General features: G+C 43.5%; 2 protein-coding genes and 1 non-coding gene across 5 annotated transcripts; 1 reads left to right on the top strand and 2 right to left on the bottom strand.

The window, feature by feature from the left end:
• Positions 1-48: 48 nt before the first annotated feature.
• Positions 49-8,104, bottom strand: LOC140307316 (ETS domain-containing protein Elk-3-like). The gene is made up of 5 exons (XM_072386137.1): positions 7,715-8,104; positions 4,833-5,041; positions 3,719-4,507; positions 1,689-1,811; positions 49-880 (listed from the first exon to the last, which is right to left on the bottom strand). The coding sequence occupies exons 2-5, from the start codon at positions 5,037-5,039 to the stop codon at positions 782-784; spliced, it is 1,218 nt and encodes a 405-aa protein (XP_072242238.1). The 5' UTR covers positions 5,040-5,041; positions 7,715-8,104; the 3' UTR covers positions 49-781.
• A 1,758-nt stretch (positions 8,105-9,862) lies between these two features.
• hal (histidine ammonia-lyase) lies at positions 9,863-16,560 on the top strand. Of its 3 annotated transcripts, XM_072386133.1 has the most exons (20): positions 9,863-10,152; positions 10,307-10,367; positions 10,573-10,600; positions 10,676-10,750; positions 10,849-10,921; positions 11,019-11,085; positions 11,190-11,227; positions 11,337-11,462; positions 11,590-11,729; positions 11,899-11,946; positions 12,771-12,918; positions 13,034-13,129; positions 13,477-13,535; positions 13,698-13,778; positions 13,898-13,963; positions 14,046-14,211; positions 14,393-14,527; positions 15,353-15,461; positions 15,571-15,640; positions 15,734-16,560. In XM_072386133.1, exons 1-20 carry the CDS (start codon positions 9,906-9,908, stop codon positions 15,863-15,865), a joined length of 1,965 nt encoding a protein of 654 aa, XP_072242234.1. In that variant the 5' UTR covers positions 9,863-9,905; the 3' UTR covers positions 15,866-16,560. The 3 variants fall into 3 exon arrangements, with proteins under 3 accessions (XP_072242234.1, XP_072242235.1, XP_072242236.1); XM_072386134.1 differs by lacking the exons at positions 9,863-10,152; positions 10,307-10,367; positions 10,573-10,600; positions 10,676-10,750 and having other exon boundaries at positions 10,846-10,921; positions 11,019-11,227; positions 11,317-11,462; XM_072386135.1 differs by lacking the exons at positions 9,863-10,152; positions 10,307-10,367; positions 10,573-10,600; positions 10,676-10,750; positions 10,849-10,921 and having other exon boundaries at positions 10,930-11,085; positions 11,317-11,462.
• A 1,547-nt stretch (positions 16,561-18,107) lies between these two features.
• On the bottom strand, positions 18,108-18,195 carry trnay-gua (transfer RNA tyrosine (anticodon GUA)). Its single transcript is given in 2 exon segments — positions 18,108-18,143; positions 18,159-18,195. It is a non-coding gene; the product is annotated as a tRNA-Tyr (tRNA).
• Between the last annotated feature and the right edge of the window lie 2,439 nt (positions 18,196-20,634).

Raw genomic sequence — 20,634 nt, 5'->3', positions numbered from 1 at the left:
GCTTTCAGATGCTGAGTGAAATGTTTACGGAAAGAAAAACGGCGACGATGCTGATGGAGCATTCAATGCTTCGTTTATTGAAAATGACATTACATTCTTCACAATACAAAAAAACCTTAAACTTACAGAATACATACTGTATACCAAGTCCAGTATAAAAAAAAAAAACAGTTATAAAGGTTTTCATTGATTTGAAATCTCGTCTTCGTTAAAAGATTTTTGAAATGAAGCAAAAAAATAAAAAAAATAGGACAAGGCACAGCCGGTACTGAGAAGCATAGTGCATACATTACATACAAAATACCACATAAGTGAAATGGCACATTTCACATTGTGTTTTAAACATTTAAGAGGGGGAAGAAGAACTTTTTTTTTTCTTTTTTTTCAGAGTAAAACAAAGCTCTGCAGAGAGTGAGCGACTGGCTCGCCTCTCAGCTCGCATCAGGTCCAATCTGTCCACCGCGGACAGGCTCCTGTGGAAATGTGCTGTACTTCACCACGCGTCTCTCAGACATCGTGGCGTATGGCTTTTTTTTTTTTTTTTTTTTTACCAAGTGCTTTCAACCACTACAAATCGGAAGCAACTCAAGTGCAAAAAAAAAGAAAAGAAAAAGTGAGGTCAGGTCTCTTTTCTAAAGCGGAATTTGACGAGGTGAGCGCGGCGGCTGCTGCTGATGATGACGGAGAAACTTTCGATGGGAGACTAATAATGATGGGAATGCGTTTTTTTTTCCTTTTTCTTTCTTTCTTTCTTTTTTTTTTTTAAAAAACAGACCCTGGATCAGGATTTGTGGGTGGTGGGGGACAGGAGCAGAGAGGAGGGTGTTCCTTCCAGGCTTGGCAGAGGGACCGGCATGTGTCCGTTGATTAGGCTGGGGAACTGTGGAGGAAGAGAGAAGGGCTGAGAGTTAGCGGAGTGGCTGCTTTCCGGAGAGGAACTGCAGCATTGTCACTGTTCTGGTTTCCTGTTTTTTTTTGTTTTTGTTTTTTTTAAATCAAATCACTCTGCCTCTTTCTTCTTGTCTCTATCCACTGTATCTCCACAACAGCAGGACAAGTCAACATTATTTTTGCACAAAGACTCTGCTGTGGTGCGTGTGCCTGTGGAGGTGGTGTTGTGTGCGTTTCATAAACGAGGAGCAGCTCTCAAACCAGTCCACCCTGTTCAGACTGGCTCCCCTGGGCTCAAACAGGAAGTATTCACAGGATTTCCTCTGCCTCATACACGCACTGAAACAGGACACCTCCGCAGGACCTGCTTACAAAGTCTCAACTAGTTTCACAACCGTTGGGTGTCTGCTGCTTTGCAAATACTAGAAAACACATTCAGGGTTTCTTTGTTTTTTTTTTTTCATAAGCTTGTGGTCAAGTAAATACCTGCTTTAGATATAAATCTGCTGGATCAAGAGCGACTGTGCGACCTTAGTTGGGGCTGATCCTTTCATTTTTAGGAAACTGGGTACCTACTTTATACCTTTAATTGTTTTTCCTCTCGTTATCTTTACAAAACCTGATTTGTTGAACTGAATGAGGATTTTTTTTTTATAGCAGCGCAGCTTTACAACTTCTTCCTCCGTGTCGGTGAACTTCCAGTAAACAACAATCCTCTGAATAAACCTCCTGTTCGTATCTGCTACTTTTGGCCCTTTCTCAGCTGCTTGTTGCTTCCACCTGTATGTGCTTCTTACCTGGAAGAGGGAGCTGTGGCCCTGCAGCCGGGCAGGGCTGAGCGGTGCGACGGGGCTCAGGCTGCTCCAGAAGTGGATGCCTGACAACAGCGGACTGTGAGTCAGCAGCAAACCCGATGGAGTCTGTAAAGGGACACCACAGATAGGGGAGTTCATGTAAATAAGAACAACCACTGAAGGTAACTTTTCTTTCATTTAAAAAAAGAAAAAAAAAAGACAAACATACTAAAGCACAAGTAGGAGAACATTTCTCTGAGGGCTTTGGTAATGCAAAACATGCTTAAATGGTAAATGGATGCTCATTGGCATTTGGAAAAACAAACTGTCGGAGCAGGAAGGAAGTCTGTGGTTTCTCCTCTAGAATACAGGGGTGATGAGAGGGGAAGAGGAGGGTTGTGGGGGGAGGATGGAGAAGTAAGCAAGGCAGAGGTAGGCAGTGGTCTTCAAGCTTTTGGAGCACAAGCTAGAGAGAAAACATATGAAATCAATTTCTTCTTCTCTTTCCCTCCCCCCTACTTTCCCCTGTGTCACCTCAGAGAAGTGAGCCAGTGCTGCTGTGGAGGGACCCAGCCCTGCTGCCATTATTAATGGAATTATTGGAGCATATGGCATCACTTAGGGCCTCCCCCCCCCCCCTCTCATAGGCTGAACTTGCAGAAGATTTCTGTAAATCGCTTGTTTCCCTCTGATCTCATTGTTTCACACTCGTAAAAAGACGGTGTGGGAGAACTATTAATGCCTTTCTCAACGTGTGCGTGAGCCACGCTCTGACATGGCTGTCATTTATTTGGTCACAACTCCAGTCCAAACATTAACTAAAATAGATGAGTAGATACTTGTTGACGCACGAGCCTTAGATTTATCTTGATCTGTTGCCACGGCCTGAAAATATTCCAGCTCAATGAATTTGGCTCTAAATTTGACGCAGAGGAGCCCGCCGTCAAATCTCATGTCAAGTCATCACCGTCTGCTGAGTCTACCATGCTCTTCTTTTTTTTTTTTTTTTTTTTTAAAGCATTCTCTCTACCGCTCAATTTTGATCTCTTACAACGTATTGGAAACACTCCATTCTGAGCCAAAACCAGGAAGCAGCTCATTTTAATAAACAAAACCAAACAAACAATGTTGTTTTAGACAATGTGTAAAGGCTCTTAATGACATAAAATCATAAAGTTTACCTTTTTCATACCTTCTCCCTCTCTCTCTCTCTCTTTTGAGAGGAGTTATTGGCTCAAGTGACTACTAAATAAATATAGCAGTAGTGTTTCCACAAACACGCGCCAAGCTGGCTCAGATGTCTGCTGTAGGAACTCTGACATCATACTCTGGACAGATCCCATCAACCCCCCCCCTTCACAAGCCAGGCCACCGTTAAAAGACGACCGACTTTGATAACATCACCGAATATTATTATGATATGCTTGTAAGTGGGCTCAACACACTTTGTTGTGGCTGCCGGAGAGTTATGGGATCCCGTTTGTCTTCAATTACCGAGAGGGAGCGAATAAGAGAGGGTGTGGAAACGTGTCGTGACAAGATAGAGATGAAGATGGTTTTCCAACAATCTTTGGATAGTTCACCCTACACGCACCTATCAGTGATTAAAAGTAAACCTGGATCAGCCACGTCATCAAAGCACCTGGCTATTACTGCCTAGGTCATCCCTTGTTCTGCTGAAACGGTCTGCTGCAGACGGAGGACATCCAGCGATGTCCTCCGTCTGCAACAATGTACGAAGGCACGTGTCCACCGGGCCCAGTGTTCTCAAGCAGAATGCTGCCCTGTAAAGATGGACCACTGTCACTCGCTTGACTGTCAGCGGTTTTAACATTGTGGCAGATTGTGTAACGTCTATCTCAGGCTGGAAAGCACCTCAGGAGGAAAGATGAACGAGTCAACGATTTCCAAAGCTCAAAAACCATCTGACTCACGTCTAGAAACTAGGAAGGAAATGGCGTCAATATTGCGCCCGTCGTGCTTCCTAAAAGGAGTTATGATATAGTTGTGCATGTTTCAGGTAAGAGCCTCACCTGTGCAGTGAAGAAGGCAGGAGTGAGGGAGCCAGACGGCAGCGCTGGGCTGTTAAGGGCAATGGAACCGATGTCGCTCCCTGACAGGAGCAGGGACGGGGTGGAGATCTCCAGAGCTTTGGGCTTTTTGTTTTTAGGAGGGAGTCCATCTCCTTGGTTACTACTATTAGTAGAACTACTTCTACCACTGCTGCTGCTCCTCTTTTCAGAAGGCTGCAGGGCTCGCTCCCTGTGCCCTGAGGAGAGATTGAGGGGCTGAGCACTCTGGTCAGAGTCCTCCTCGTCCTCCTCTTCGGCAGCAGCAGGGCTCCAGCTTCGGCCGAGCTGGGCGTGAGGGGAGGAAGAGGAGCGGGACTGAGAGGGCGGTTTGGGTGGCCTGGGGGAGATGTAGGACTCGGACTTAGCAGGCTGAGGGGAGCTCCTCTCGCTGGTGTTGGTGCCGAAGCGGATGACGGAGCGTGGCTCCTCCTGACGCTCACGCAGAGCACGAAGAAGCTCAGGCTGGTTCTGTAGGGAGCTGATACTGAATGAAGAGTAGAGACCTGAGTGGAGGTAATCACTTCGACACTGCTGCGCCCCCAAGGCTGCCAGCGTCCTCCTCTGGGCCTCCTCTTCACCATCCTCTTCTTCCTCCTCTTCCATTTCCAGCCCATGAGCCTCTCCTTCGTGGAGGGGAAACCTTCCAGAGGCCAGGCCCATTTCCACCGCCTGCGGGTCCATCTTAAGGATCTCAGGGAAGGACACAAACTTATAGACAAACTTCTGGCCAATCACCTTTTTGATGATGTTCTGTAACACAAAGAAACACCAACAAGGGTGAACCCGACTGCCAACGACACACATCACATGGGACGTTTGACACCATTTCAGTGCCTCAAAACCAACTGCCCAACGGAAACGGTTTTGCTGCTAGAACACTACGTCACAGTCAGAGCTCTGCTGTGTATCAGAGGAGAAAGAGGAAGTGGAAGTTTCTATCACGGGAAATCGCGGGTTAAAAGAAGAACAAAGATTTTGTCATAATACTACACACTCACATGTTCTATAGGTCCAATCAGTTAGTAAATCTGCAGTGACTGCTGACTGAGGCAGCTGGGTTCACGTTTAAATTCACCTTGTCGTAGTAGTAGCGCAAGGCTCTGCTCAGCTTGTCGTAGTTCATGTTGGTCTTGTTCTTGCGTAGCCCCCACAGCTTTGCCACTTCCTCTGACTTCAGGAGCTTGAATTCGCCATCAGTCGACGTCCAGCATATCAGGTGCTTGTGACTCTGGTCGAGCAGTAGCTGCAGCAGGAACTGCCACAGAGTGATGGCACTGTCCATACCTGCAGCAACACATCCAAATGACTGGATCAGAGAGCGAAAAGGGGCTCAAATTTAAAAATCAAAGCGGTTATTTCGATGATGGCCGACGTCTTTTTCCCTGCATCAGCACTCTCAGATGTCAGCTGACCCCTGAAAAAGCAACGCAATTACCTGGATGTGTAATACCTGCCAGATGTCAGTGACAGAGTAAGCACAAAAGCCTCAGAGGGGAACGGGCCAAGGTGCTCTCTGTTCTTCTCGGTGCTGGCAAAAGTCTGTGTTAATCAACTGCTGTTAGGATTAAAGAGGCTGATTCAAACAAGACAAAACAACATTTCGCTCATATTAAATACTTTCCCCATCGTTTCATTCTTCCAGCATGTTTTACTGCATGCGGATTAAATTGGGTTACTGGCTAAGGAGGGAACAGCCTGTTTGAGCAGTAACATGTGGTGTGAGGACGAGTAGAGCAGTCATGAATAGAACAGTGTGTGTAAAAGAGTATAGTGTAATGTGGCGGCAGCAGCGGGAGAGAAAAAAAAACATAAGGAGGAACAACAGCTCAAGCCAGAAATATGCTGTGGTTCAACCTGGCCCTCTCTCCACAGGAAGTATGACGGGCCCAGGGTGGGTTATTCCTTTAATAGTGGAATGTGCAGCTTCCAAACTTCTGTCTGCCTACTAAAAGCACAAATAATTGGAGGGAAGGAGAGAGAGAGAGAGAGGGGGGGGGGGTCTGTCTGTATGTCTGTCTGTCTGTCTGTCTGTCTGTCTGTCCCCAACAGTCTGACCGCCGACCGATATGAAAAACTTATTTGGCAGAATACAGAAGACTATGTTTGGAGTCATTTAAGTTCAGAAATAATGACCCCGTCATCCCTATTCCAGTATAAATCTAACAGACTGTGTACATATCGAGTCTTGTATCTCATCGCACTCTAAAAATCTGTCTAAGCTCCCAAAGTTCGATATCCCTCACGTTGTAGCTCCAACAAATGGTGATGCCAGAGAATTGATCAAACGATCATTTCATGAATCAAATTCATCTTCATCAAATCACAGATGACACAAGGAAGGGAGTCCGGTCCATTTATTTGAAACCATGGCTTCTTTTGGCTTACTGTCGGTGTAAATGTGAAACTCTGCTGGCTCTTTTGCAGATGGACCAGTAATTATTGGTCATCATCGAAGTTTTATGTAATGAAGACAAACGCACTAAAGGGGGCTTGAGCCTCAATATTTTCATGGTAACAGTCATAATTTGCTGAAACAGTGGCTGAATAAACTGTCATGTGTCAGATCATGGATTTAGTCTGACATCTAAAGTATTCAACTGAAATGTAAAAGTCAAAATGTTGATTGACAGGAGGACTGCGTTCACATTTTGTGATCTTTTCCCTCTTATCGGAGGAGTAACAAGTGACTAACAAGAAAACAATGATAAAAGAGCAGCTTTTCAACTGCTTCATATCTCTGCCCAGAGAGGGCCGAGCTGATTTCCGACACAAGCCATCCCCAGAGTTTTCTATCTGCCATGTGAAACTACAAACCTGTCAAAGTCAGGACTTCCTCCTATTCTACTTTCAAGGACAAATGGCGAGGAGAGGGGATCCCACAGCAGGGGAGCGTTTCCCCGATCCGGCCACACTTCCCACGAAAATCCCAGTGGGAAAGGGTCAGAAGATCATATCATTGTCCCCTCTGCGCAGCTCCACCCTTTAACCTGCTCTGAACCCAGACTTCTCTTTGGCTTTTAAACACAGTGAGGCAGAGCTCGCCGGCACGGTGGCCACTGAGCTGACTTAAAACCTCTACAAGACGCTGTAAACGGCACAGTGAAAGCTCAAAAGTATCCGGCAGCTACTGTGGGTCAAACATGCGTCCTCCAGACCGCAGTCTATTCAACTGAGTTATCGAAAGTGGTACAACGAAGTGATAACTTCACACATGACGCACCGTGTCTGTATTGATTGTTAGGCTTGCTTCACAGAGATAAAATCTCAAATTCTAACAGGAAAATGGGGAAACCGAAGGCACTGGGAGAGCCACAGACACGCTGCCGCACTTTCTAGGAATATCACAGGCGCATTGTGGGGGTCTGGGGCCGGGGAAGAAGGGCCCTGCTGCGGATGCTCGACTGGAGAAGTCTCGCTGTGTGCACAAAGCCATCCAGTGTGTTGGCTGAACGGAAACTCCTAATGAGATTAGATGGTGTATGCAGACATTACTTAGCCATGACTAAATCTGCTCTCTTCCTGTACACAGACGGTGGAAAATTCAACCAGGACCGCAGAAACGCACCTCTAAGCTGCGTCCACAGACGCAGGGACCGGTTTCCACTGCTCTATAACTTGCCTCTCCGTTTAATTTAGGCTTTTAAAGCTTCGGTAACTATGTGCGCACAGGGGTCTGGATCATCAGTCTGCCTCACTGACTCATTTTCAAGATGTTGCTCGGACCGGAAGACGGCACACTGTGCCCGACTCAAATCGGTACTATTCTTGTTCAAAACTTTAAGAACCCGACTCTGTCCAAGGAGCTCAACATTATGACAAAACTTGCCGACACGACGCTTGACAAAAACGCAACAACGATCGCTATTATAGCTATCCCCGCAATGTGTCACTTTCTACAATCCTCTAATCCCCAACAAAGCGCCGTTGGTGGAAAGGTGCCAGTTTATTTTACGTTACCTGCGATCTCCGACTCGGTGTTTTCCCTCCGCGAAACTTTAAGGTGAAGCTTGTGTGATTCCTTGTTTTTCCATGCTTACTTCTGGTCTGCACAGTTGTGCTGGACTGAAATAGGATCCTGCGCTTTTTCTTTTTCTGAGCAGGAAGTTGGAGCAGGCAGACACAGAGCCGGCTGACTTCCTCTCCCCTACGATTCCCCAGGCAGTTTGCCGTCTGTGTAAACACACTTTTCCTCCCCTTCTCTTCTCTGCCTGCCCGCTGACGGCCAGCAGTAGGCCTACTCTCTGTCGACACACATGGTGATGCAGAAAATCCTACAGCCCGTAAACTGACATCATCGGTTCGCAAGCTGCCGTGGTGCTTTCAGGCACACCTCGTGAGTTCAAACTCCTCCACTGCAAAGCTAGAAGTCATGTGACTCTTAGAGGAGACGTTTTACACCCCCGCACCTCGATGAGTATATGTGCATCGAAATTTAGACACACACGATGCATTTTTCTGAAACTAAGTCACGTATCCGAGGTTTTTCGGTATTCGGGTACAGGCTTTTGAGTTTCTTTTAAGAAAAAACAAGGACATTGGCCCGTAATTGACGTTAAGAAAAAAAAACACAAGAGACAGCAAATGACAAAACATGCAGTCAAGGTCCAAAGAGGAACTCAACTGGATGGGTGACAAATAAATCCAACCACATTTCCCCCAGTGGGATAATCTGTAAAATATAAAACACCTGCAGAGGGCTGAAATCCGTCCCAGCTGCCATTTATCAAGAGGTGGAGTTCAACCTGATCTGGTCACCAGCTTGTTACAGAACCAAAACAGAGACAAACAGTCCGTCACGCTCACATTAAGGGCCAGCTTAGAATCCCCAGTTCACCTAAACCCACGAAATCCCACGCAGGGAGAAGATGCAGGGTCCACACAGACTAGTCCCCCGCTGAGATTTGAGCCAGCAGCCTCCTTTCTGCAAAGCAGTGTTGTTACACGAGGAAGTGATGTAACACAATGTTAACGCGCTCCTGTTTCAACATTTCTTTCTAAATCTTTAATCTTACTCACACTGGATTGAAAACAGCCTTGTATCGGAGTAAATAAAGACATCACCTATCAGTTAATACGTTTCCTTTGCTCTATTTACAACTAAATATGCAGATTCGCGTGATCTGCGAGTCAGTGTTTTCTCTCAACTTCTGACTCGACTGCTTTGCATACAGGGTTGTATACTGCAAGGCGTGCATTGATGCACTGCACGTAGACATTGCACTGCAGTTATCAGTGTTGGCAATATCTTTTTTGTAGTCCACATATCAGTTTGTAATGATGTTCTGCTGATATCCTGCATGTTTGTGATGTTGTGACACCACCACGTTTACTTTGTGAGGCAAGGCAGTTTTCAGAGAAATGTCGTCAAAACGAGGATTAGTTGAATGTTTTTTGGTAAAACTTTCGTAGGAATTTCGAACCGCGAGTCCTGTGGTATAATCTTTCAGAGGGGCGCTCGTGTTAATCAATACACGCAAAGATGGTCAGTACAAATCCGCGATACGTTCTGAAGCCACGGGTCAGGGCTGTTGCATGCTTACGGACGAAATTCGGACGTAGGTTCAGGTGAACTGCATGAAAGTGCAATGATTTAATTCTCACAAATGTCGCATGCTGTAGCCTAATAAGTGGTCTGATTTTCAGAATATTAACACAGTTTTGACCCAGTCAGTTTTGAACCAGTCAATAAATACATTTCTTTTAACATCACAGGGAGGGACACATGGCCTGTATGAAGAAAAAAAGTTGTTCCGTTGTTACAACCTACATTGGTTGGAAACATTTTGGAAGACCTGAAGTGATTCATACAACATGTACTTTCAACTGTTAATCTATAATAATAATAAAAAAAAGAAAATGAAAAACTTTCTATGTGCTCTGCTATGTGCTCTGCTAGAAACACCTCAGTGTACCCCGAAAGTGCCGAAAGTGCGTTTTTGTGCTTACATCACGGGAAAACATCGGGTCAGTTTGTACAAACATCTAGTTGAACGAACTGTGGAGGCCACTGGTCTCCAGAGGTGCAACATTGGCGAGGCGTGCCCCCTCTGGCTGCGTCTGATTGGTGGCTTCACAGCGTGGGGCTGAAGGTGGTACCTTGGACAGCGGCGCGCAGCACTCATTGCTGCCGAGTCGCCCCTCACGCACGATGCCTCGTTTCACTATCCATATCAGAGACGAGTGGCTGGCAGTGCCTTGCCGGGATACCTCCAACACAATCCGGTGGCTCGGACAGGAAGCGCTTAAACGTTATATTAAGAACAAACCTGACAACGGCGGCATAACGTGTGTCAAGGAGACGCGGTTCGTGGTACGCAGGTGCCAGGGTTTGGGCTTGTTGGATGTGGATGACACCATCGAGGATGTATTGGTGGATAATGACTTTGTTGAACTTGGTAATGACAGTATGCATGAATGCAACACATTCAGAGACAATGGAGATGTTTTACACCTTGTCGTGCTTAAATTTGTGCGTATTTTGCGCATAATACTTTTTATGCAGACTAAATTATCTACCTACAGTATACTTTATTTTCAACTTGCTTTCAGCTATTGAAGGAGATACAATGTCTCCTGACTTTATCCCGTGTCAGCCTGGAGTTTCTCATCTGTATCCTTAAACTTGCTTAGTATTTGTGCCATACTGTACTGTGTAAATACTAACTTATTTCAAAAGAGTTTTTCGTTTTCCTCAAAAACTGAAATTTCAAATGAAAATTAACACACGTTTAATTTGACCAAGCATGCTTACATTTGTAATCAAGTACAACAGCACATTTGAATGAAAGTTACCCTTTACTAAACTGTGTAAATAGTACAGCAGCATACGAAGAACCCGGTGAAGTAAGTGCATCTTCTGTTCAAATTTAAAACATATTCTGTCACCTTCTTCTGAGTGACATGCGACTCCCTGCGCAGTACATTTCTATGGACGGCAGCAGTCTGACATCCACAGATCTGGTCAACTTAGGTAGAGGATTCTACAAGATAAAGGTAATTATCAACAAATTGTGTTTGTTGTTGTGGCTTGTCCGTGGTAATCTTTGACTTCATGTAATCCCCCCCCCCCCCCCCTCTACCAACATTTTTAGATGACTCCGGAGGCAGAGAGAAAAGTTGTGCAATCACGAGAGCTTTTGGACACCATTGTCAAAGAAAACAAAGGTTAAGGACACATTTGAGCATGAAGTAAATGCAGTGAGCTCTGAGTAGAGCAGCGATAGCAAATTCATTCTCTTCCTTCTGTCTCTTGTTCCTGCAGTCGTCTATGGAATCACGACAGGTTTTGGCAAATTTGCCCGAACTGTCATTCCTGTCAGCAAGCTCAAGTAAAGGCAACAATTTATACTCCTACTTCATGATCTTTGTAAACTGTTGGAGACTGAGCACTTTGTATGTGCCAACTGATGGCTACACACCTTTTGTTCCACAGGGAGCTCCAGGAAAACTTGGTGCGGTCACACTCATCAGGTAAGAAAAGCTCTTTGTGAAGCACACTTTCAGAGTTACATTTCGGAGCACTCAGTGCTTTGGCTTTGTTGTACCTGAATGTGCTTCAGATTTCTGCTGCGATGTGTAGGTGTGGGAAACCCCCTTAGCCCAGAGAGGACCCGCATGCTGCTCGCTCTGAGGATTAACGTTCTAGCCAAAGGGTACAGCGGGATTTCTCTGGAAACTCTTCATGCCATGATCCAGGCCTTCAACGGTAAGCTTCAACTATATTCATCACCTTCGGTTGACGTGGGACAACGACCTCAATCAACTTCTGATAACTGCCATCGGGGAACCTGTCACACAACTAAACTTGGTCTCAAACTTGTTTTGCCTTGCAGCTTCCTGTCTCTCCTTTGTCCCAGAGAAGGGAACAGTGGGTGCAAGTGGAGACCTGGCACCCCTCTCACACCTGGCCCTGGGACTGATGGGAGAGGGTAAAATGTGGTCTCCCAAGAGTGGATGGGCAGATGCCAAATATGTAAGATCAGGGTCGCTTAGTGGCTTTGCAAAACAACAGTTTGCACCATCCTATAGTAAAAACCTGCTTTTTGCTTGTAAGAGTGGAAGGTTCCAGAGTCTGATAGGAAAACATGTTTGCTTTTTGATGACCCTTGACTTTATGTATTTTTCCTTTCATTCCTTGCCAGGTTTTGGAGGCCCATGGACTAAAGCCAATATCACTAAAGCCTAAAGAGGTAATATCTCAAACAGAGCACATGCTGCACAATTTGACTTATCTTTCCAAGAGGATATTGATCAATGCAAAAGTTTTGCTCTGTAAGTCTCAGGATAAGCATTTCAGTTATGAACATCAAGTAATATATGTACTTGACCAAGTTTCGATGAAAGCTGTTGGCTTCGTTCACTAGCCAACCTTTTTTCTAATTGGCATTGTATTAGTTGGACTCATTCGGATTTTAACTAATTTAACTTGATTGGATAATGATTGTATTATCATGAAATTGATTCTTATTGGCTTGAATTGGACAAAAACACATACAACTGAATTTAACCGAATTAACAGCGATTACACAGATTATTTAGATCAATTTAAGTAACAGAGGAGGTGATCAGATGTCACACTATAAAGCTTAAGCTAGAGCAGCTACAATTCTAAATTATTCTTTAAACTCCTTGAACAGCATCTAAATCATCTAATATTTATGTAAATTTTGTCACTGATTTGTTGCTAATTATGCAAGTGGTACAGTAAAATTTTCAGTATTGTAGCAGGCCCAGCTTAGCGTATCATAGCAGCCCCCCGCGGCCCTAAGTTGAATTACGCGGGTACAGAAAATGGATGGATATTATAGTGTTTAGTAGTTTGATCGTTGGTAATGGATTATAAAGAGTGTAGAGGAACATCAACTGTTAAATAATCTTAAATTTAGGTTAATCAGAATTGTATTGCACTACAGTACTTGAGTTGATGTACTGAACTACTTTTCACCACTGTACTCATTCTGCGATAAATAGCTTGTAAAATACATCTATCTCACTCCTTGGCCTTCTCCCTCAGGGTCTTGCTCTGATCAACGGGACTCAGATGATCACCTCTTTAGGGGCAGAAGCAGTGGAGCGAGCCCTGGCGATTGCCCGCCAGGCAGATATCATCGCTGCTCTCACCCTGGAGGTGCTGAAGGGAACCACCAATGCCTTTGACAGTGGTGAGCATCAGCAGTAGATGCGAACAATACCGCACACAAAATTGGGACTCATTTGCCTTTAATTCTGCTTCTCATCCATTTGTCACTTTGTTCATTTTCTGGTGTCTTTCCATAGACATCCATTCACTACGGCCCCATCCTGGGCAGATAGAGGTGGCCCAACGATTCCGGTCACTGTTGGACTCTGATCATCACCCATCTGAGATTGCAGGTCAGACGACCGAGTCAGATTCTTAAAACAGACAAGAAATAGAATATAATGTATTGATCCTGCACAGTTGACATTAGATACATAAGATCTACCAGTAATACAGTGCTGGGGTTATATTCAGTCTATTTTTGTGTATTTCTTTTTTCAATCAAAACGCTTTAGCAATACTTTGTTAGCAATACTTCTACCATCAATGGCATCACTTTCAAAACAGCACAACTCCTGTGTGGTTGACCAGAACTCAGGAATATTTCAGATGAGTCAAATACTGATGGTGTGTTTGCCCACAGGGAATAATAAAGTCCAAACATGCGTTCAGTATGTGTGATGTTGGTGTTTTTTCCCAGAAAGTCACAGGTTCTGTGACAGAGTCCAGGATGCCTACACCATGCGCTGCTGTCCTCAGGTAACCTCAAGTTTATCTAGATCATCACAACTTTTGCTGCTATTGGGCAAATCCCTCATAGTGAGTGACAGCCAAAAGACAGAGCATTTGCAGTGTAGTTGGACTGTCCATAGGTATCATGCAAGCGTTTCTGAGTGTTATAATATCTCCCTCTGTACCCAGGTTCATGGAGTTGCAAACGACACCATACAATTTGTCCAGAACATCATAAATACTGAAATCAACAGTGCTACTGACAACCCTGTATCCTTCACCGCTTTGAAAACTACAAGATTAATCTGGATTTGACGCTTCTTTGAACACAGAACTCAGATTTGAGAGGGGAAAAAAAAAGTGTTTTTTTGCTTTAACAGTCATACAAGATGGTATTTGCAGAAAGAGGTGAGACCATTTCAGGGGGAAATTTCCATGGCGAATATCCAGCTAAGGTTTGTGAATGATAAAATATCTCTTTGGTATTGTTGTTAGTGTTATTGTTCTTCACTTTCTCTAACATTTCCTCTCTCATAGGCTCTGGACTTTTTAGCCATCGCTGTTCATGAGTTGGCCTCAATCAGCGAGAGGAGGATTGAGAGGTTATGTAACCCCTCCCTTAGCGAGCTGCCTGCCTTTCTCGTCAATGAGGGGGGCCTTAACTCTGGCTTCATGATTGCCCACTGCACTGCAGCAGCTTTAGGTTGGTGTGCAAGGATGAGCTTGCAAGGAACATAGTTCCAAATTTAGAATACAATTGATTTTTGCCAGTAGAATATTGAATAATAGTCAATTTGGGTTTTATTATCTGTGCTCATGTTTCTTGCTTCGCATAATTTGAGCATAAAAACTGACTTTAATCTCTAGTCTTGTTCTCTGTTCAGTTTCAGAAAATAAAGTTTTGTGTCATCCTTCTTCTGTGGACTCTTTGTCCACCAGTGCTGCCACGGAAGACCATGTGTCTATGGGAGGCTGGGCTGCAAGGAAAGCCTTGAGGGTTGTAGAGCATGTGGAGCAAGGTAAAGGTGTTTTTCTTCTTCTTTGGTTTCTTCACAAAGTGAAACAAAACTGTGTTTAATTCAGACCTTAGCGATTAAATTTAATCATCTGTGAATATAGATGCTCTGAAATTCCAGTTTCAGATTTGAAATAAAACTGCCAAAAAAACAATGGAAAAAAAAAGATCAGACAAATGTTTATGCAGACCATTTGTGTAAAGACACTCCTCTAAAGGCCATAGGGCAGGAATGTCCACATCCGGTCCTTGAGGGCCGGATGGATAATACTGGGCCAGCACACATGTGCTTGTTTGGTATTGTGATACAGTGGTTACCTTTTCTTTTTTTTCTCTTCATGTTTTTGTGGAAAAATGCTCACAAGAGAAGATACAAGCACTTTCAATAATAATTCAATAATAATTTCAGCAATGATAATATAAGCACTTTCAATAGTGCTGAAATAGAGCTGCTGTAAACAAAAGCTTAGTTGAGTCAATTACACAAATTTTTACCTCAGAAAACCAGAGTTTAAAAGTGGTTTGGGCAAACTGTGTTTCAGAGATTGTTTGTAACTTTAGAAGTCATTATTAGTTAAAGTCATGTCTACCTAGGATTTGACCAGCCCAGCACATTATATGATCTATTCTAATGTGTGTACGAGACACTTACATACAGTTGCGACATGATGGCTAATGTAGAAATGTTGTGTCATATGCTCAATGTAGTGACCTCAGGTGCCATTTTAATGCCTTGTTTTTGGGGGGTGACAGAAATGATGAGGACTAAAGTATCCCAAATAAGATGTTACATATTTGACCAAACTGAATTGAGGATTTCTGTGATCAGTTCTTGCTATAGAGCTGCTGGCATCCTGCCAGGGTATCGAGTTCCTCCGACCCCTTCGCACCACCACTCCTCTGGAGAAGGTCTATGACCTCGTGCGCAGTGTTGTCAAGTAAGTCAAACAGATGTGGCCAAGGTGCATACATTTCAGTCCACTGCCACGATGCACCGGATAGTTAATGTTTATCCACCGTTCCACTCTCTCTTTCTGCTGTTAACAGACCGTGGATAAAAGACAGATTCATGTCTCCAGACATCGAAGCTGCCCACCGTCTCCTGCTTGACCAGAAGGTAAGTGCTTACCTTCTGACGTAGCTGTTAAATGCACAGCGCTGTAACCTAAAGGAACATTTCTTTAATGGCATATTCACGGTTTCAACGCAGGTGTGGAATGTGGCAAAACCGTACATTGACAAGTATCAGTCCGAGCACATCCCGGAGTCCCGTCCAGTTTCTCCCACCGCCTTCTCCCTAGATCCACCGGCGTCACCGAGGAAGCGTGTTCGCCATGAATGACACCTTGTCCAAAAATGTTGTCTGCAGTCTGCAGAAACTGATCATATTAATTTTAATGAACAGCTTCTGTAATCTTGGATGATCTGTGTACACGGATGGAATATTATTTTGCCCATTATTGATTTCTGGCAAAGTCTTTGAAAATGTATTGGTAACTAAAGAACGAGCCATACTTTCTAGTATATTTCTCTGGTAATAACTGAGTGTTGAACTTGTGTGTACTTGGCCCTACACCACTATGCAGTAGAGTTGGAGTTATCTTGACTGCTGTCATCCCTTTAAAATGTGCCTAGCTTAGTTTTTATTGCCGTGCGACTACCTCAGCCTTTGTAATGACGTGGCGACAACATAACTATAATTGCATTATTTTTTTTCTTCGGGCGTAATTATTATCAGAAAGGAGGATTTTGCACAACCAAACGTGTCTGAGAAGTGTGTTGGGTATTTTTTTTCTTTCCAAGTTTTGACACTTGGGAATAATTATATGAAATTAAATCATTGTTGCTCATGTTTCCAGCCTTACGTAAATGCTTTCAAAGCTCTGTATTCTTCCTCTCATGGTAATTTACGCCTTTGAATCTGACTCATTGCGCCATATTTGGTTGTCATTTTCATAATACCTATCTTATCTAGCACATGGTGATGACACCGATAACAACAGTTTTGATTACAGCAGTTTCCTCTGTACTAATGTCCACTTTGATCTAGATCTCTACGTACATACAACCAACAAACCAACCCTAGATAACCACAATAATTATAAGAACAGAACACAGTTTAATCTTATTATGCTATACAAACTTGTCCTAGGTTGTTATAAGTGAATTATTGTATGCCAACAAGTTTACGTAATGAACGGCTAATTTAGAAACTCTTCATGGTGTCTGGCTATAAATTGAATCACAAAAGCTCCTTGGTCATTTTTATATGAAAAGAGGCTGCAGTTATCATTTCAATAACTAACAGTATATACTTCGATTGAAAGCTTTTGACTGCTAATACTGTCTAAAAAAATAATCAAATACAGTCGACCAGCAGTCAAGGTTACATAATCAAACCTACTGTTTCACCAACCGTCTAAAATACAACCGTTTTACCAGAGAAACTTAGATCAAGTTTGAGAGGTTGCAACCAACAGATACTTTATGGTTTTTAAACAAGTTACAACAACGACAACAAAAAATGTTACCAAAAATAGTCTGCTGAAATTATTGGTTATGGAGGAGAAAAAAAAAAATACACTTAAAATGACTTAACAGAGAACCATCGGGTTCCAGGTTCAACTTCCGGCTGGGGCCTTTCTGTGTGGAGTTTGCACGTTATCCCCATGTATGCGTGGATTCTCTCCGGATACTCCAGCTTCCTCCCACCGACCAAAAACACGCATGTTTTTTAATTGAGGTCTCTAAAATGGTCCTTAGGAGTGAGCGTGTGTGAGGTTGTTTATCTCTGTGTGGCCCTGTGATGGAATGGTGACCTGTCCTGGGTGTACCCCCCCTCGCGCCCGATGACCGCTGGGATAGGCTCCAGCCCCCCCGAGACCTGACAGACGGATTTGGCGGGTATAGAAAATGGATGGATGGATGATTTAACGGACATCTGCACAGCCTCTTTTTGCTTAACAACAGAAGAATAAACCAGTTAAAACCTTTTCAGCGACTAAATTGCAAGCATTGCATTCATTCACTGAAAGCCGATGTATTGTCTGTGCTTGCAATACCCCAAATCCGGGCACACTTACGACGACGTCACATGTCAGCGGCCCAAATAAATGAGTCCGACCTGTCCGTGCTGAGAGGCCACTCCACTACGTCGAGGTGCTGAATGGGAAAACCCGAAGAAAATCAAGTAAAATGTCAAAGGCTTATTTAAAAAAAAAAAAAGAAAAAAGTTTGATCAACAAATCCAAAGGTTACAATAACAGGTTACAGCAGACAGTGGCAGTCAAAATTTTTACAAAAATAGTCAGAAAGAGTAAGAAGACTGTACAAATTCTTATGATTTCACATTTTCTATACAAAACAGAGAGTGCAAATGGAGACAAATGTAGTCGGCTAAGGCAACAACTACAGGACTTCTTGATTGGTTCAAAATACCAGTCCAATCGAACAACGTTATCAATACAAACCGATGGTCAGTGTTTGGAGGCATATTTTCCTAGTCTCACAACTAAACTGACATTTTCTAGTTTAGTAATATTTACCTATTCATTAATGTCAAATTCGGAAAAAAAAAACACATCTCCTTCGAGCCGGATTCGAACCAGCGACCTAAGGATTTCAGCTGCATACCACTACAGTCCTCCGCTCTACCAACTGAGCTATCGAAGGGACGATATGCACTGCGTAAAAAATAAAGGATTCAAAGCTGACGTCAAACTTCTGACGTGTCCAGATTTATTGATTTACGTCAATCAGGCTAACGTCACAGAAATCACGGTAGTAAGAGTAAGAGCGGTAACACTCGTTACATACCTAACTTCCGCTATCTAGCAGCCTACCTTTCAGTTTCTCCAGGAAGTATTAAACTGTCTGTGTGCTGCCAAGGTTTTAGAAAAGTAATCCCTCAAATGGCGTTGAAATGTTAAATTTGTTTTTTGCTCCAAGTTGTACGGTGTTATTTCAGTCATTTCCCCACTTTAGTGTGGTATATATCCAATTACAGTTTCCAACTCTCTGTTTAAATCCCTGCTTACGCCGTTGGGTCTAATTTTGCCCACTAGGTGACAGTATTCCTCCATATTAAGACCAGACTTAGTCGAAGCTGAGAAATCATCTTATCTTGTAAAAAATTCTGTTTTTTTTTATACGAAAAGGATAAAAGGATAAAAAAAGACTCATGACACGTTGATACGTCTGTATGCCCATATTTTAGGACTTAGTCTGGAATTTAAGCACGTTTCAGGAAATTATGATTTTTACCAGCCTATTGCGTATAATGACTTTTTAGGTAGTGTGTCTTTATCACATTGACGGATGACTCTCCATAGTTTGCTACCAGTGCGACTGCTGCTAGTTTGGTTGTGATTCTTTCAGTTCGTGAGCAGGAGAAAAAGCCTCATCCACGTTTTGAGGTAGACCAGCAAAGAGCATTAGATGCGCCATCCACAAAATGTACCCAAAGCCAGGCTTAACAAAAGCCGGTGTACACATACACTCTGAGAAGATGACAGTGTCACATTGAGAGTTTTGCTGGAAAAGCAGCACAACCATTTTGAACCCCAGAGGATTTAATCAAGCGTATAAATCTACAGTGTTTATACTTTCTCCTGCTCACCTGCCACAGAGGAAACTATCATGCATAAACATTTTTTTCTATTTATTGAAAACATATATACTTACTAGTCATTAAGGCAGAAAACAGTAGTAGAAATATGACAATCACTAGGTCCACACAAGTGTATTTAAGGCTGATAATGATATGCAGGACAGGCTGCCAAGCTGCTCTCTGATATATTCATCTTGTTTAGACCTGTTTGGTAGCGAGGGAGCCTGCAACGTGTTATTTTTTTCAGTGTATTACAACATGGGGACTGACATGAAGCCCAAACGCAGGGTCACGCTGGTAAGGCAGCAGACATTCCTCCCACTGCACATGTTCCCATCCCTTGATCTCCTCCAGAATTTTCTCAGAATATCATCCTGCTTCTACAGAGTTCTCACAAAGAGCAGCTGAACGCTCTTCACGTACCCCGACCCACCGAGGGGCAAGGTCTGAAGGTTTGGCCTTCAACATATTAGACCATCTATCAGGTCCAGTAATGGTCACCTTCACTTCATTTCAGTACAGCTATCTTTTTTGTCATTGAGTTATGCTTAAAGTAGTCAATACAAGGCCATATTGGCACAGTGGGGTGGGTGTGGGGGGGTTTATGTTATCGTGTCATTACTAATGTTTAGTCTTTTATTTATCACTTATCTAACAAAGGATCTCACACCTGCAGTTTTATACAATGTGTTACAACTTTCACCCCAACTGTTAGGCGTTTTTAAAAGTATTAAAAGTTTTATTCATGCCATTCAGAAGGTGACGTGACAGATACACTTCAGCCTTTTTGGGATTTCTGTTGCCCTCCTACAGCAGCGAAAAAAATTCAACCGTACATTTCCGCTTGCCTGGATTGTATGAAGGTGAAACACTAACAAAGTCACAGTTCCTTTGTCTGCTCTCATTGTTAAATCGGTCTCTTGCTCAGTCATGTGTTACTTTTTTCCTTTGGAATAAGTGAATTTGTCAGAAGGTGATATAAGACTTCGAGAAGTGTTGGAATGACACAGACCTGGCTCTGGTTTTTGTTTGCGCAGATGAAATGACACGATGATACGCGGGGCGTGGTAACATTATGGTCATGGTCAACCTTCATATAGCACATATAATTGTCATAAAACGAGGGGGAGGGGAAAAATAAGACGGTGACAGTGAGTACCCTCTGTTTAATGGTTAGCCTGAGGCCAAGGCACCTCTCTATTCCTTGGAGCATGTCTGTCTTTTTGTCTGCTTTTTTCACAGAGGAGTAGACAGATTACTTGCAAAGGTTCAGTGAGCAAAAGGTACTAGGTGACATGGAAGCACGAGAAGGGAGGGATCCATATCCTTTTACAGTCTGGAAATAAAGCTGGCTGTCGGCCCTGTGTCTGCCATCTTATTGGACTATTTGATGAGAAGACCATAGCAGCACAGCTGACTGTGGAGGTCCAGCACCAGATTGCTCCAAAAAGCACCAGACTATAGTAGGCAGGGATGCCATTCAACACAAGGGGTATTTCATG

The sequence above is a fragment of the Leuresthes tenuis genome, unplaced genomic scaffold (assembly GCF_036924035.1).
Source record: "Leuresthes tenuis unplaced genomic scaffold, fLeuTen1.0.hap1 SCAF_5, whole genome shotgun sequence".
In the NCBI taxonomy this organism is placed as follows: domain Eukaryota; kingdom Metazoa; phylum Chordata; class Actinopteri; order Atheriniformes; family Atherinopsidae; genus Leuresthes; species Leuresthes tenuis.
Note: the sequence above shows the minus strand (reverse complement) of the source record. Positions and strands in the feature narration are given on the sequence as shown.